Below are 13,877 nucleotides of genomic sequence, written 5' to 3' on the forward strand. Positions count from 1 at the left end.
TTTTCGTCCACCAGGTCGTTTCGTAATTCGAGAAAATGCCTCCGTACGCTCCCGTGCACTCGACACCAGCGTCGTTCCCATCTTCCGTGAGGCAGTAGGTTGTTTCGTAGGTTGTCGGCAGAACTTCTCCCTCGTTACCCCACACCAGGGAGAAGCTGTTCTTCTCCGGAGTCAGCGTGACGGTTTGGTGTGCTTTACTGCTATTCAATCCGTATAGGCGCATGTGGCAATCTGTTCTTCCGTCCCGCTTGCTCTCGCTTGAAGAGACACCGTCATTTTCATCTTGTTTGTCCTGTTGCTGTTATCTGTGCAACCGACAACAAATGATTTGTCAACAAAGGGGAGATTTTCAGGGGGGAACGTCAGGTTCTAAGAGGCACAATCGGCGATAGCGCCCTCTACTTTTTCCCAGGATACCTTTGTAGGACCCGTGAGAAGTAAATTGACATCTACCGGCGCAGGGGCGCCCTTGGTCTGCACTGTTTCGCAATCCGTGAGTGTTGTCGTGGTAGGAGGACAGACTTTGCTGCCCTTTAGGTCATTAGGCGCGCATTTTAGCTTCTCACTTTTGCAACAGATCTGCAAACTGTTCTGTTCCTCTGAGACGACTACCGTAACATCAGTATTTTGCGCGTTCTGGTCTTTGCAAGTGCACTTAATTACTGCATTATCAATGACACGGCTTGGCTCAGTCGGTGACAGTTGCTCACCCAGGTCTTCACAGGAACACGGCAAAAGATATAGTTCAATAGCAGGAGCATGCTCACGTACAGGACCAAGACCGTTAGTCTCATTCGTACCCTAAGCCCCGGGGGAAATCGCGACCCTGTGCAAAAGGCCACGGATCTCGGGCAGCGCGTAAGAGCAGAAACCTCCATGTTGTAAGCATACCCAATCATCTCACACCTTCCACGATGGACATATTAATCCGTCAACCTCGAAAACAACGACAACACTACGTGCACAGTGACTAATAAAAAGGATTCAAGCATTCCTCGAGGGACGAACCGCGGTAGCATGGATTCCGTGGGGGAGGGGGACGTGTCTTCAGATCGGGACCCGTTTCAGGTCCATTCATCCGGGTTTGTTCCGTCCATAAAACAGAGACTGCTGACTCTTAAAAAGAGAAGCAGGCAATTGTGTCGCCATCACATCTATATACCTTTTAGCAGACCTGGCTCTGCTTCTCATTGTTACGGTTTCTGGAGCGGGTGGTTTCGCCCTCGTCACCACAAGATAACCGACGACCACACTGCCCGAAACGCTGCACCCCAAGGTCCAACTATCCGAAGCGCTCTCGTTGTTGGGCCGGCGTGCAGCTGCAAGGTGCATTCCTTCGGTGGCTGGCCAGAAAGCAGAACGATTTATACACGTGCGTTGCGGAAAACTCACAATACTTCTGAGATCGGCTCGGCGATCCGTCAGCTTGTGTTTGGAGGGCGGGATCGATGTGTGCTTCGTCTCCGGAGACGAGTACACCGGAAGACTCCGATAGTGGGGTGACCGAGTCACTGGCGTGTGCTGACTTCCGTGTTCAACCTTCGTTGGCTGTAATGCCCTGATCGAAATGCTCATATGCTTCTGGTCCATGACCCACATCCCGGGAAAAGGCGCCTGTGATGACAGCCTGATGACATCCACTCACAGTCACGGCTGGAGGGAGGAGGCAGGCATGGACCTGGGGTTGAGAGTTTGTTCTGTTTCCTGTGTTCTGCAGCATACAGACGGGTTTGTCCAGCCTGTTTGAGGTGCCGTTACCCTGCATGGGGGCTCTTCGAACAAAAGCTTACACGACCGTGTGGGTCTGCTGTTGCCGATACCACTATGTGTGGCTGTTTCGCGACAGACAACCGTGAGGTAGCCACTATTCCGGTTGCACTCGTACGCCTCAACGGATATGCATGATGTTAAGAATGTGTTGTCAGATGCGACTCGCATTGTGCCTCTGCTCTCTTCAACCGTATGATGGTGAGTCGCAGCGAGGACTACCACTTCGGCTATTATTGATTATCCATGTTGAAGAAGTACGCTGGAATGACCCATGCAAATCCTTGTGGTTTCTATCCCTGCGTCTGTATCGGGGACTCGGACAACCGCGCGAAGCCGCATTGTGAAGAAGCGACTGCAGTTTTTCCAACTCTACTGCCATCTTCGGCTTCACCATAGGTGGATCGTCCACACTCAGTTGCCATTGATTCCTGCAGACGAGTCATGTACGTGTTCTCTGGTAGTACCAGAGTGTCATTTACCTCCATTCGGCAAACAAAAATGGGTCTGTACTCGGAAAAGCAGTCCTCTACGATTAGTTCCAGACCCTTCTTAGCCTTCCTCTTACCCTTCCGCTCTTCATCATGTGGTTTCTATCATCCTCACAATGTCGGGCGTTGTTTCGTTTCGACACTGCTCCGTACTTCGTCTATCCCCTCTGTTTCACATGGAAGGAAAGTGTTTCCTCTCATCTCTCTTCTCCCTTTCTTCCTCTTCCAGGTCGCCGTTCCTGTCTATGCGTCTGCCCCGAACTTCTCTCCTCTGTCCTTCTCGTTCTCTTAATGCTCCTCATGTTCACTCTGTAAACCCTTTCCCCTTCCTCTTTTGTATTGCTTTAGCTGCACCCCACACCACGTACACACATATATTTACACCTTCATATATAATCGAGCATGTGTATTTCTGTCCGTCAATTTGCTCTGCATCCTTGCTTACTTATACCTGAAGAGGTATCCTTTTTTCAGTTTTTGCTGCGGCAGGTTATAAACATATCTCAGGTTTTCCGTCGCTCTCGCACACCGACGGCTACCCCAAAGCAACTGCCTTCTCAAATCGTGAGGCGGCGAAGTCGAGAAGTGGCTGCTTTGTTCGAAAGCTACACCTGCCACAATTGGATGTTTCATACCGCCCAAATGGTCAGATCTATTGCCGTTATTTCACCAAATCTTCTTGGTTTATTTGCACGTTTCGGCGTGTTGCCGTGTCTGTTTTCGCGAGCCAAGCGTGAGAACTACCTACTCCATTTCCCCTCCCACTTTCATCGCGCTACCAATTCTGTACCAGTTTCTGAGGTGAATTTGGGACGGAACCACCTGCATAGAATCAACAAGAAAGAGAGTTCCCATGTCGGCTACTTCCTTTGTTTCTCAATCTTCACTTTTTGTTTGTTTTCTCCTCAGGCTTGGTTCACAGCCACGCCGGAAAAGAGTCATCATATTGTCAAGCAGACGAAGCACTTTGTGAAGGCCTCGACTCAAAGTTGAAGAAGGATACAGACGGAAAGTAAATGAGTTAGGCAAGCATCAGATGCATACGCATAGCTGCATATGTGCATACACAAGTGTATGTATATATATATATATATATATATATATATATATATGTATACGGACGTGATGATTTGCGTCCACATACATATACACGTGGCTCTAGTGTACAGATGGGCCTGTTAATGCCTTGAATTGCAATGTAGGCGGCTGTGGAGAGATATTGGCACGCTTACATGCACATACTCACATGAGAAGAATGACAACGGGAAAAATGTGACTTTTTTTCGTGACCGAATCTCGGATATGCCTCTGCGTACGAAGTCCTACAGCTAACCGCACTGTGGTGAAAACAGTTGCATACCCTACAGTTTCTTACTCTCGGATTCTCCGATTCCTCTACTTTCACTTCCCAGCGTGCTTTTCGGTTTCAGGCACCCTGTTCAGCAACGATATATTTCGCCTTCGTGTTTTTGGAACACCAGAGGTTCCCATCTACGGTAAATTCTAATTCCATCCCTGCGTCACCTTCAGAGATGATGCGCTGTTGGGGACCTGCTGGCCCCAGTATATCGCTGCGATCGACAAGTGACACGTGGTTACGGTGAGAACGCAGCCAACAGGAAAAGAGACCCCGCAACAGGATTAAGCAAAAGGGCAGAGCAGTGTGGAGAAGCTCGGCAGACGAGTGCAAGCAGCCGCCGGGAACGAACAACACAACCACAACCAGTATTTTCTTCAGGCTCCGGGCTTTCGACTTTTTTGAAGATTCAAAGTGCCTTGTTCTTCAGAAATAGATGAAATTCCAGCCGGAAAAAAACGCATTTCTTAGCGTCACGCCTGCACTGACAATCTGGCTCTTTGTCACTCGTGTCTCTCCGGAATCCACGAGACTCCGAAGAACTCGTATTCATACACTGCGATCGGAAAGACCCTGGCAACCAACGCATGGAGAAAACCTTCGTGAGGACGAAGGTATCGGTGAAGTTGTCGAAACCCAAACCAGAAGCTGCCACTATTACATCGCCTATTCACCAATACCTCTCCTGAAAAGAAAAGACTGGTTATCTCTAGAACGGGGTTCTCACGAGGTAGGCACCTAGAGAGTCGCCGACACTCTTTTGCTTGGCCACTAGAGATGACAGCGATGACCTGGGTATCACCGATCACACTAAAGGCAACTTTTTAGGAGATCACTAAACAAGCATCCGGATCCTTGCGAGACAGCATATGCAGCTTCCAGGGCACAAATCCCAGAAGCTTATTTGCTCTCTGATGTAGGTGGACACCGTCAGAAAGGAGCGGCGGTCTACATCCGGCCTGAAAGTACCGTTACGCTTCTGCTACGGTGTTGCGATCCTCAACGTTTTCACAGGATAACTATCATGGTCCATCGAACACTACTCAAAATAAACTCACTTACTACAAAAGAGATGAGGAGACAATAACCGTGAAAGAAAGCCACACAACAGCCATCCCACTTGTCAATTTCACGGGTGAAGCGGCCGATCCCACAATCGTCACATCAACGCTACACACACTCGAATCCTTTTCATCGGTTTTCGTGCTCTGCTTTCCGGGCTCAGCGGACGTCGTTCTCTGACAGCCAACCGTAATCTTCTGTTCCTCTGCCGGGAACTGCCCATCTGGAATCGTGAACTTGTACGCGTTGGCGTCTGACTCTGTCGTCCACCAGGTCGTTTCATAATTCGTGAAAATACCTTCGTACGCCCCAGTGCAGGACTTGGATGCTTCCGTCCCGGTTTCACTCATGCAGTACTCCTCTTTGTAATTTGTCGGCAGAATGTCTCCCTGGTCGCCACACGCCAGAGTGAAGCTGTTCTTCTCCGGAGTCAGTGTGACCGTTTGGTGGGCTTTATTGCTATTCACTCCGTAAGCACAATTGACAGTTTGGTCTTCCGTCTCACTCGGCCTCGCTTCCAGCGTCACTGTCACCTTCATTGTATCTGTTGTCTCTGCTTCGACGCAACCGACCATGAACTTTTGGTCGACAAAGGGAAAGTTTTCAGGAGGGATCGTCAGCTGCTTAGTGGTGCACGGTGGGACACCGTCAGCACAGGGCTGCCAGGATACGCTTGGTGAGGAACCACTGAGAAGCGTGTTGATGTTGAATGGCGCAGGGGGGCTATCTTGCTTTTCATTTTTGCAATCCTTTAGGCTGGGTGTAGTTGAAGGGCAGACCTCGTTGCTCTCCAGGCCATCGGGAGCGCATTTCAGCTGATCTTTTTTGCAAGCAATTTCAAGGACGTTTTTCTCTTGAGACAGGGTTGCTGTGAGATCCTTGTTAGTCACCTCCTTGCTTGTGCAAGTGCACTTGGTCACAGCCCCGGCAATCACACAGGCTGGGTCCGTTGGTTCGTCAGCCAAGGCTCGGACGCATCCGGGACATGATGGAAAGTCTGACAATAGGAACATGCTCACAAAAACTAAAATCACTCGTAGTCCCATTCGGACTCCGAGTCCCCGGGAAACCTGCAACACCGAGCCGGAGACATCGGAACCCGGGCGGTTCACGCGAGGAGACGGCGCCATGTTGTAGGAAGCTCACTATAGCACTGACTAAGATGTAGATGACAGCAACCACCTGAAGAACCGGCCTCAGACGAATGTGGCAGCGAGGCTTGATTGAAGGATTTGGATATATTTTGGAGAGGAACGAAAAATGTACACGTGTGGAGGGTACCGGCGGTAAGAGGTGGTGGCCCGCGGATTGGGTCTTGATTTTGGTCCGACTGAGCAGATCGTTTCACTTCTTAAGAAACACCCAAATGTGGATTCCAATGATGAAGAAAACCTGCGACATATGTGCATTTCCAACTCTTCGGTGTTCCCTGCATGCCGTCGTCGTGGTTCTCATCGCCCCCTCCCCTCGCGTGCTGCGGGTCATCTACCCCTCAAGACGAACCGGGTGTGCAGCCGGAAAAAACCGAGCATTCCTTAGGGGGGTTAATTCCACGTTGCAGCGCCATCTCTTCGCCTCTGTCTCCCGACTCTAGGCAAATCCCGTGAGGAGCTGTTCAATCGACACTCGAATATTTCGAAGGATAGCGGCACCGAGAGCAATCCGCCTGCTACCTTGTTTTGTAGCTGGCCCGCCACACTGGGTCGTGTCTTCAGAGACGTCTAATACGGCGGAACACCTACAGGAAGGACCCGTTTCGTGACGCATGCTGGCATGTGTACCCATTTTTCTGTTACCACGTGATCACGCGTGCACTTCTTGCAAGCTTCTGTTAGCCACTCTGAATCCCGAGCATCCGTGCCTAGGAACTCGTCAAGACCAGAGACCAATTCCCCACGAAGGCAGTAAGCGGAGACAGACCATCGATGAGACGTGAGAGTTTCTCTTCTTCTCGTGCCTTTCTCTACGATAATTACGAATTATGGTTTTGCGACGGGTGGTGTTGAAGAGTGCTGCGGGGTTTTGGCAGTCGACTACGCTGTTTTTCCTTACATGGTCGGCAGATCCACAGGGGAACGGAGCTTATTTCGGATGATGGCATCAAGGGAAATGGGGAGTGGTTAGGCTTCTCAGGCAGCATGAGGCTACATTTCCATGAAAAACGTAGGACTCAGCACGCAGGCTTACTGGCGCCGTCTGGTGGCCGTTCCGTACTCGTCGATCGCTCTCTATACTCTCTGTCCGTCGAATACGAGGACGAGCTAGGCAGTACTCGACCCGTGACACCTGCAGGGATGCAAAAACCTTGTAAGGGTATGGTGTCTATTTGGACGCATGTCCTGTCGACAGCGTATCAACCGCAATGGTAGATGAATTACAGTTCATACTTGACGTTATGCCAGCTCTCAAGATTCCACTCTAAATTACGTGTTGGCAGGATGCACACGACCCTTACAGGGCACATGCCCCATTACGATGGTACTGACCATGCTAACATGTGAGCAGTAGTATTCTTTCGCTGTTCTCTCTGTGTCGGTGTCCGCAAGGCAGGCGGGGGAGCACAGCTGTGGTGAACAGAATCAGTTACGGTAGTCCGTGCAACTCCACCTTTCTCTTACTTAAGCCTTTCTTTGTTGTATATCGTTACCGGTTCCTGTACCTTGCTGGCGAGGAGGAAACCATATGCTCGCCTTTTTGACCTCCCACATTTTCTGGCAAGTTTCTTGGGACACAAGCGAGGAAGTGGTTCCGATGCGGGAGGAGACATTTTTTGTAATGACGTCGATGCGCCTCTTCGTCTGGCTTGCCTCACCTCGATTGGTGTGTCACACTGCGTTGTTGCCTCTTCTTCGCCGTGTCAATTGCTACTGTCTGCCATCACTTCTTTCCTCCTCTGCTTGCTTTTCCCCTAGGCAGGAAATTGCATCTTCTCATCTCTGAGCCACAGTCCAGTTCTTTTCTCGTGTTGCAGGCTCTGTGTGGCCCTTTTCGTTTCGTTGTGACTCCTCACTCCATATTATTGATCCTCACCTGACAGTTTTGTTCAAACGTCCGCCTTTACGGCATGTGTCTTCTCCATGCCTTCTTTGCAAATATGCTCTTATATGTGCACTCGTTGTGGTGCTGTATCTTTTCTCGCCTTTCTCTGTAAGTTGTAAACACATTTGCCTTTTCCCATAGTCTGTGAACACCGGTGGCGTCCACACCGGAACTGTCTTGTCAAGGCGCTCAGCGTCCAAGTCAAGGAGATGACTGGGCTGTTTGAAAGCTACAGCTGGTACGACTGGCTGCTCGATAAGGCCTAAATGATTACGAGTGTCTTCACTGCTTCCACCTTATTTCCTCACTTGTTTTTCATGGGTGTCGTTGCTCTCTTGTACCAATTTTGGTTGAGAGAGGGGATACAACTGGCTGTCGCTGTCTTCCACGTTTGTGATCCCCGGCGAGACGCCCGCCTCCGTGTTAGCCATGAGGAGACGAGTTTGGAACAACTGTAGTTGCCTCATCTCAGATAAAGATATCGTTCGTGTATTGCCGGGTTGTTCTGCTTTCGAATCCCACTCTTGACCGTTTTCCGTTTCTTCACTATTCCTGACTAAGAACTCATACCACAGTGGCTGCCTCGCCCACGGGACGGAGCAGCACGTGTTAGTCTGAAAACGCCTTTGGGATTCCACCGGGTAGTGCGAAAAGCTTCCACCACAGGAGCAGATCTAGTTCCTGTGGCTTCAAAACATCCCCGAGGGAATGAAAAGGTGTGGAGAAAAGGCATTTCTGGGGTATCAATGGTGCACTGTTGGAGGGCTATTAGACACGCTGCGGCTGGGAAAGAAATCTGTCAAGATTCACCAAGCTGAACTCAAAACACACGAATTAGAAAACAGTTGCGTAGACCATTCCCGCAATCGACACCAACGTAACAGCCAGGCCACTCGTCAACGCTGCAGATGAAGCTGCAGATGCCACAATAGTCACGTCAACACTGCACACACTCGAATCCTTTTCTTCGCTCTCCGTCCTCTGTTTTCCCGGCTCAGCAGTGGCCTTCTTTTGACAGCCAACAGTGATCTTCTGTTCCTCTGCCGGGAATTGCCCTTCTGGAATCGTGAACTTGTACTCGTTGGTGTGTGGGGTTGTCGTCCACCATGTCTCTTCGTAATTCGGGAAAATGCCTCCGTACGCTCCCGTGCACTGGGCACCCGCGTCGTTTCCCTCTTGCGTGAGGCAGTAGTTTGTTTCGTAGGTTGTCGGCAGTACTTCTCCCTCGTTACCGCATACCAGAGTGAAGCTGTTCTTCTCCGGAGTCAGTGTGACCGTTTGGTGTGCATTATTGCTGTTCTTTCCATAGGCACATCTGACGATGTGATCTTCCGTCTCACTCGGCCTCGCTTCCAGCGTCACTGTCACCTTCATTGTATCTGTTGTCTCTGCTTCGACGCAACCGACCATGAACTTGTGGTCGACAAAAGGGAAATTAGCAGGGGGAATCGTCAGCTGCTTAGTGGTGCATGTACCATCACCATTGCCCTCACAAGACTGCCAGGATACTTTGGGTGAGGTACCACTGAGAAGGGTGTTGATGTCGAACGGCTGAACAGTGGTTCTTGTTTCTCCGCTTTTGCAGCTTTTCAACTCCGCTGTGGTTGATGGACAGACCAGTTTTCCATTCAGCTCAGCAGGAACGCACTTGAGCTCACGTTTATTGCAGCCAATTTCAAGGACGTTTTTCTCTTGAGACAGGGTTGCTGTGAGATCCTTGTTAGTCACCTCCTTGCTTGTGCAAGTGCACTTGGTCACAGCCCCGGCAATCACACAGGCTGGGTCCGTTGGTTCGTCAGCCACAGCTCGGACGCACCCGGAAAAGGGTAGAGAGTCTAAAAGCAGGAACGCGCTCACAAAAACCAAAATCACTCGTAGTCCCATTCGGACTCCGATTCTGCGGGGAAAATGGGACATTGTGCCGGTGGCATCGAAAACTGGGCAGGTAACGCGGGAAGACGGCGCCATGTTGAAGGGGTAATCACTGCCACACCTTCTACAATGCAGATAACAGCAGCGGCTCTCGAAGCAACTAATGAACCAAGATACAAGAGAAACTTGCTTGAAGGTTTTCGGTGTTCACAAGAGCATCGCGAAGGCTAAAAAAGCAAACAAAGCCGTTGGTAAGAGGTGCTAGCCCCCAGAATGAGCCTCGCTTGACGTCTGAAGAGTCAAAGGTCACTGCACTGCAGAAGACATCCAGAACGTTGGTTCTGCGGAAGAAAAACAACGACGTCTGCTTTTAATCTCCTGCGTTTTTTCCCACCGTCGGCCTCTCCCTCGGGACCTGCGCCCGTGCGAGCTACGGGGCTGTCATACCCCCCCCTCCCCACCCCACCCACGAACCTCCTGCAAGACATCCGATTATCCAGCCGGGAGCGGCGGGCCCCGCCATCGCGTTCTTCGAGTCACTTTTCCTGCAGCGCCGAGCCGCGGTGGCTACGTACCGCAGCTACGCCGGCGATGGGAAGGAATCCTTGATCGATACTCGAAGGACATGTCGGACAGGCTCTGAAGGGAATCCGCTTTTTACCTTGTATTTGTCGCCGTGACTTAACTTCTTCGGAGGCAACATGAGAGAGGGTCTAGGACGGCTAGGAACAGTGTCGTCGCGCGTGCTGAGACTATTCAACTTTCGGTTGCCCTGTGATTTGTCAAGGAATTCTTGCAGCATTTCCTTACATGTGGTGCATCCAGAGTGCACTTGCCTTGGTAGACTGCAATGGGGCGACGGGTTTGGCCGCCGAGCGGGGATGTGGAGACAGAGCGTTGACGAGTGATTGGAGTTTGTCCTTAGTCGTGCACCTTACTACAAGACCAGGAGTTAGTGTGCTCTGAAGGGTGGTATCGCTCGATGTTGGGGCGTTTGGCAGTCACCACCACAGTGCAGCTTGTCTCGACAGGAAGATCCATGGACAAATGGAACATGCGTCGGATGAATGGTTTCAGGGGAATCGGGGACTGTGTAGCCGTTGCAGCTCCAATGAGGGTGCTTTTCAAGAAGAGAGCGCGCTCTGGACGACGGCTCACTCGAGCCCGCTGGTCTCCGGTCTTTTGTCGCCGATTTCTCTCCGCTGTGCGTCTTTTCTATTCGTCGACGCGCAATCTACAGCTGCGCAGTCCTCAGCCTGAAACTGTTTGCCCAATAGAATGAAAAACCTTTTAAGAGTATGTTGTCACCTAGGACACATGCGCCTGGCGTTACCATTCTTGACGTGGTGGATGGTGAGTTACAGTTCGCGCTTGACGTGAGGCCAGATATCGGTGGCGGTTCCTCTCGCTTCCTGGCGAGGAGGAAGGCAGGTGTGCTCGCCTTTTGACCACGGTGTCCGGCAAGTTCTTTCGGGCACCAGCGACGACGTGGGCCCGAAGCTGAAGGAGGATGTTTCTGTCATGGGTCGAAAGTCCTCTTTATCTTTCTTCCCTTCAGTCCATTGGTGTTTTAGTTCTTGGTGTTGGCTCCTTCTTTCGTGCCCATCGGCACCGGACGTCTCTTTTTACGCCATTGTCGTATTCTTGTTCACCTGGAAGAAAACGATGGCTTCTCATATCGTTGCCACAATTCAAGTTGTTCTCTTGTGTTCCGAAGCTCTGCTTGCAAATTTCGTTCCTTTCTGACTTTCTCACCCCACGACGTTTAGGGTCACTCTCGTCTATATATACATATATTTGTACGCTCGCGACGTCAGTGTTTTCTTTTTGTTATATGCTCGTGGATGTTCACGTGTATTGGTACTGTATGTTTCCTCATTCTTCATGGCTGGTTGTGAACGCAGCTCAGCTTTACCCTGGCCTTAGAACGCCAACAGGGTCAACACCCGAAAAGGTGTCGAAGTCAGGAAAAAGCCGACTGGGCGCATTGAAAGTTACAGCGCGTGACACGGGATGCTTGATACTGCCCTACTGGCACGAATGAGCTTGTCGTTTCCTGTCTATTTCCGATCTTGTTTCTATCGACCCTCTATGCTTTCTTGCGTGCGTTCTGTTTGGAGAGAAAAGGATCAACTGACTTTCGCCTGTTTTTTTGGTATAGTATGTTTTGGTCAAACGTACGACCCCGTGTCAGCTTTCCGGCGCCGAGTTCGGAAGAGCTGCGGGCTCATGGCCTCATACAACTAGATGCGGAGAGATATCTGGAACTACGTAGTTGTACTGCTGTTCGATGTTTTTCTCTTCGCTTTTCGTTTTACAAGTTTTCTTGGAGAGACGTCGTAGAAGAGTCGCTGGTGTGCCGACTAGACGAAACAGCAAATGTAAGTCTGAAAGAACCTTTGTGAGTTGTCGCCAGGCAGTGTGAGTGCTTCCACCCCACAAGCCAGTGTAACTCCTCTGGTGTAAGGCATACCGCCGGGAACGATAAGGTCAGGGAAGCTACTTATTGAAGAACTGTTCGTGCGTGGGGTGATGGGGTTGCGAAAATAACTCACTTTAGTAGAGGTGTGGAGAAAAATGCTGCCAACGACAACAACGTAACGGCCATTCCACTTGTCAATGCGGCAGATGAGGCTGCGGATGCGACAATCCTCACGTCAACGCTGCACACACTCGAATCCTTTTCACCGACTTCCTTCGGCTGTGTTCCGGGCTCAACGGCTGTGTTCTGGCAGCCAACCGTAATCATCTGTGCCTCGGCTGGGAACTGCCCATCTGGAATCGTGAACTTGTACTCCTTGATGTCTGTGGTTGCCGCCCACCAGGTCGCTTCGTAGTTCGCGAAAATGCCTTCGTACGCTCCAGTGCAGGACTCTACTTCGTCGCTTCCGGTGTCACTCACGCAGTACTCCTCTTTGTGATTTGTCGGGAGAACGTCTCCCTGGTCGCCACACACCAGAGTGAAGCTGTTCTTCTCCGGACTCAGCGTGACGGTTTGGTGTGCTGGATTGCTATTCTTTCCGTACGCGCATTTGACGATGTGATCTTCCGTCGCAGTTGCTCTCGCTTCCAGCGTCACTGTTACCTTCATTGTATCTTTTGTGTTTGGTTGTACGCAACCGGCCATGAACTTGTGGTCGACAAAGGGAAAATTTTCAGGAGGGATCGTCAGCTTCTTAGTGGTGCACGTTGAGATAGCGTTAGCACAGGGCTGCCAGGATATGCTTGGTGAGGGACCACTGAGAAGCGTGTTGATGTTGAATGGTGTATCACGTTCTTTTTTAGTTTTGCAGTCCTTCAGGTTTGTAATCCTTGATGGACAGACCAGATTTTCACTCAGCTCCTCAGGAGCACATTGCTGCTTTTCTTGGTTGCAGGCAATCTGAAGGATATTTTTTGCTTGAGACAGGGTTGCTGTGAGATCCGTTTTATTCGGTTCGTCTGTTGTGCAAGTGCAGTTCGTAACAGCCCCTTCAGTCACACAGGCTGGGTCCGTTGGTCTGTCAGCCAGAGCTCGGAGGCACCCGGAAGACGATAGAGAGACTAACAACAGGAGCGTGCTCACAAAAACCAAAATCACTCGTAGTCCCAGTCGCACACGGAATCACCGGGAAAAAGGGGACATTGTGCCGGAAGCCTCGGTACCCGGGCGGTTCACGCGCGAAGAAAGTGCCATGTCGTAGGAACTCACAATCACGCCTTCTACGATGTAGATGACAGAGACGACTTCGAAATTCTGCACACATCAATGTGGAAGCCAGGCTTCACTGAAGGTTTTAGGAATATTTTGGAAGGAACGAAAATGGACACGTGCGGAGGGTACCGGAGGCAAGAGGTGGTGGCCCGCGGAATGGGTCCTGATTTTGGTCCGACTGGGCAGATCGTTTCACCTCTTGAAACACACAGAATGTGGATCCAATGAACAAAGTCCGCGGCATCTGTGCATTTCCAACTCTTCGGCATCCCCTGCATGCCACTGTCTTGGTTATCGGCGCTCCCCCATCGCGCGCGGCGGGCCATCGACCCCTCAAGACAAACCGGGTGTGCAGCCGGAAAGAACCGAGCATGCCACTAGGGGGGTTGAATTCCACGTTACAGCGCCATCTCTTAGCATCTGTCTCCCGTTTCCAGGCAAACCATAGGAGGGAACTCTCGATCGACACTTCCAGATTATGAAGGATAGCGGCTCCGAGAGCAACCCGCCTGCTACCTTGTTTTGTGGCTACCCCGTCACACTGGGTCATACCTTGAGCCCACTGGAACGAAACTGCGCAAAGGACCCGTTTCCT

The 13,877-nt window shown here is 50.9% G+C and overlaps 2 protein-coding genes across 2 annotated transcripts; both read right to left on the minus strand.

Annotated features, from left to right (window-relative positions):
* Nucleotides 1–4,676: 4,676 nt before the first annotated feature.
* Nucleotides 4,677–5,807, minus strand: NCLIV_034400 (SRS domain-containing protein; the record flags this gene model as incomplete). Its single annotated transcript, XM_003883639.1, has 1 exon — nt 4,677–5,807. The coding sequence occupies one exon, from the start codon at nt 5,805–5,807 to the stop codon at nt 4,677–4,679; it is 1,131 nt and encodes a 376-aa protein (XP_003883688.1).
* A 2,743-nt stretch (nt 5,808–8,550) lies between these two features.
* Nucleotides 8,551–12,679, minus strand: NCLIV_034410 (SRS domain-containing protein; the record flags this gene model as incomplete). Its single annotated transcript, XM_003883640.1, has 2 exons — nt 8,551–9,613; nt 12,144–12,679. The coding sequence occupies 2 exons, from the start codon at nt 12,677–12,679 to the stop codon at nt 8,551–8,553; spliced, it is 1,599 nt and encodes a 532-aa protein (XP_003883689.1).
* Between the last annotated feature and the right edge of the window lie 1,198 nt (nt 12,680–13,877).

Source organism: Neospora caninum, chromosome VIII (assembly GCF_000208865.1).
Source record: "Neospora caninum Liverpool complete genome, chromosome VIII".
Classification (NCBI taxonomy): domain Eukaryota; phylum Apicomplexa; class Conoidasida; order Eucoccidiorida; family Sarcocystidae; genus Neospora; species Neospora caninum.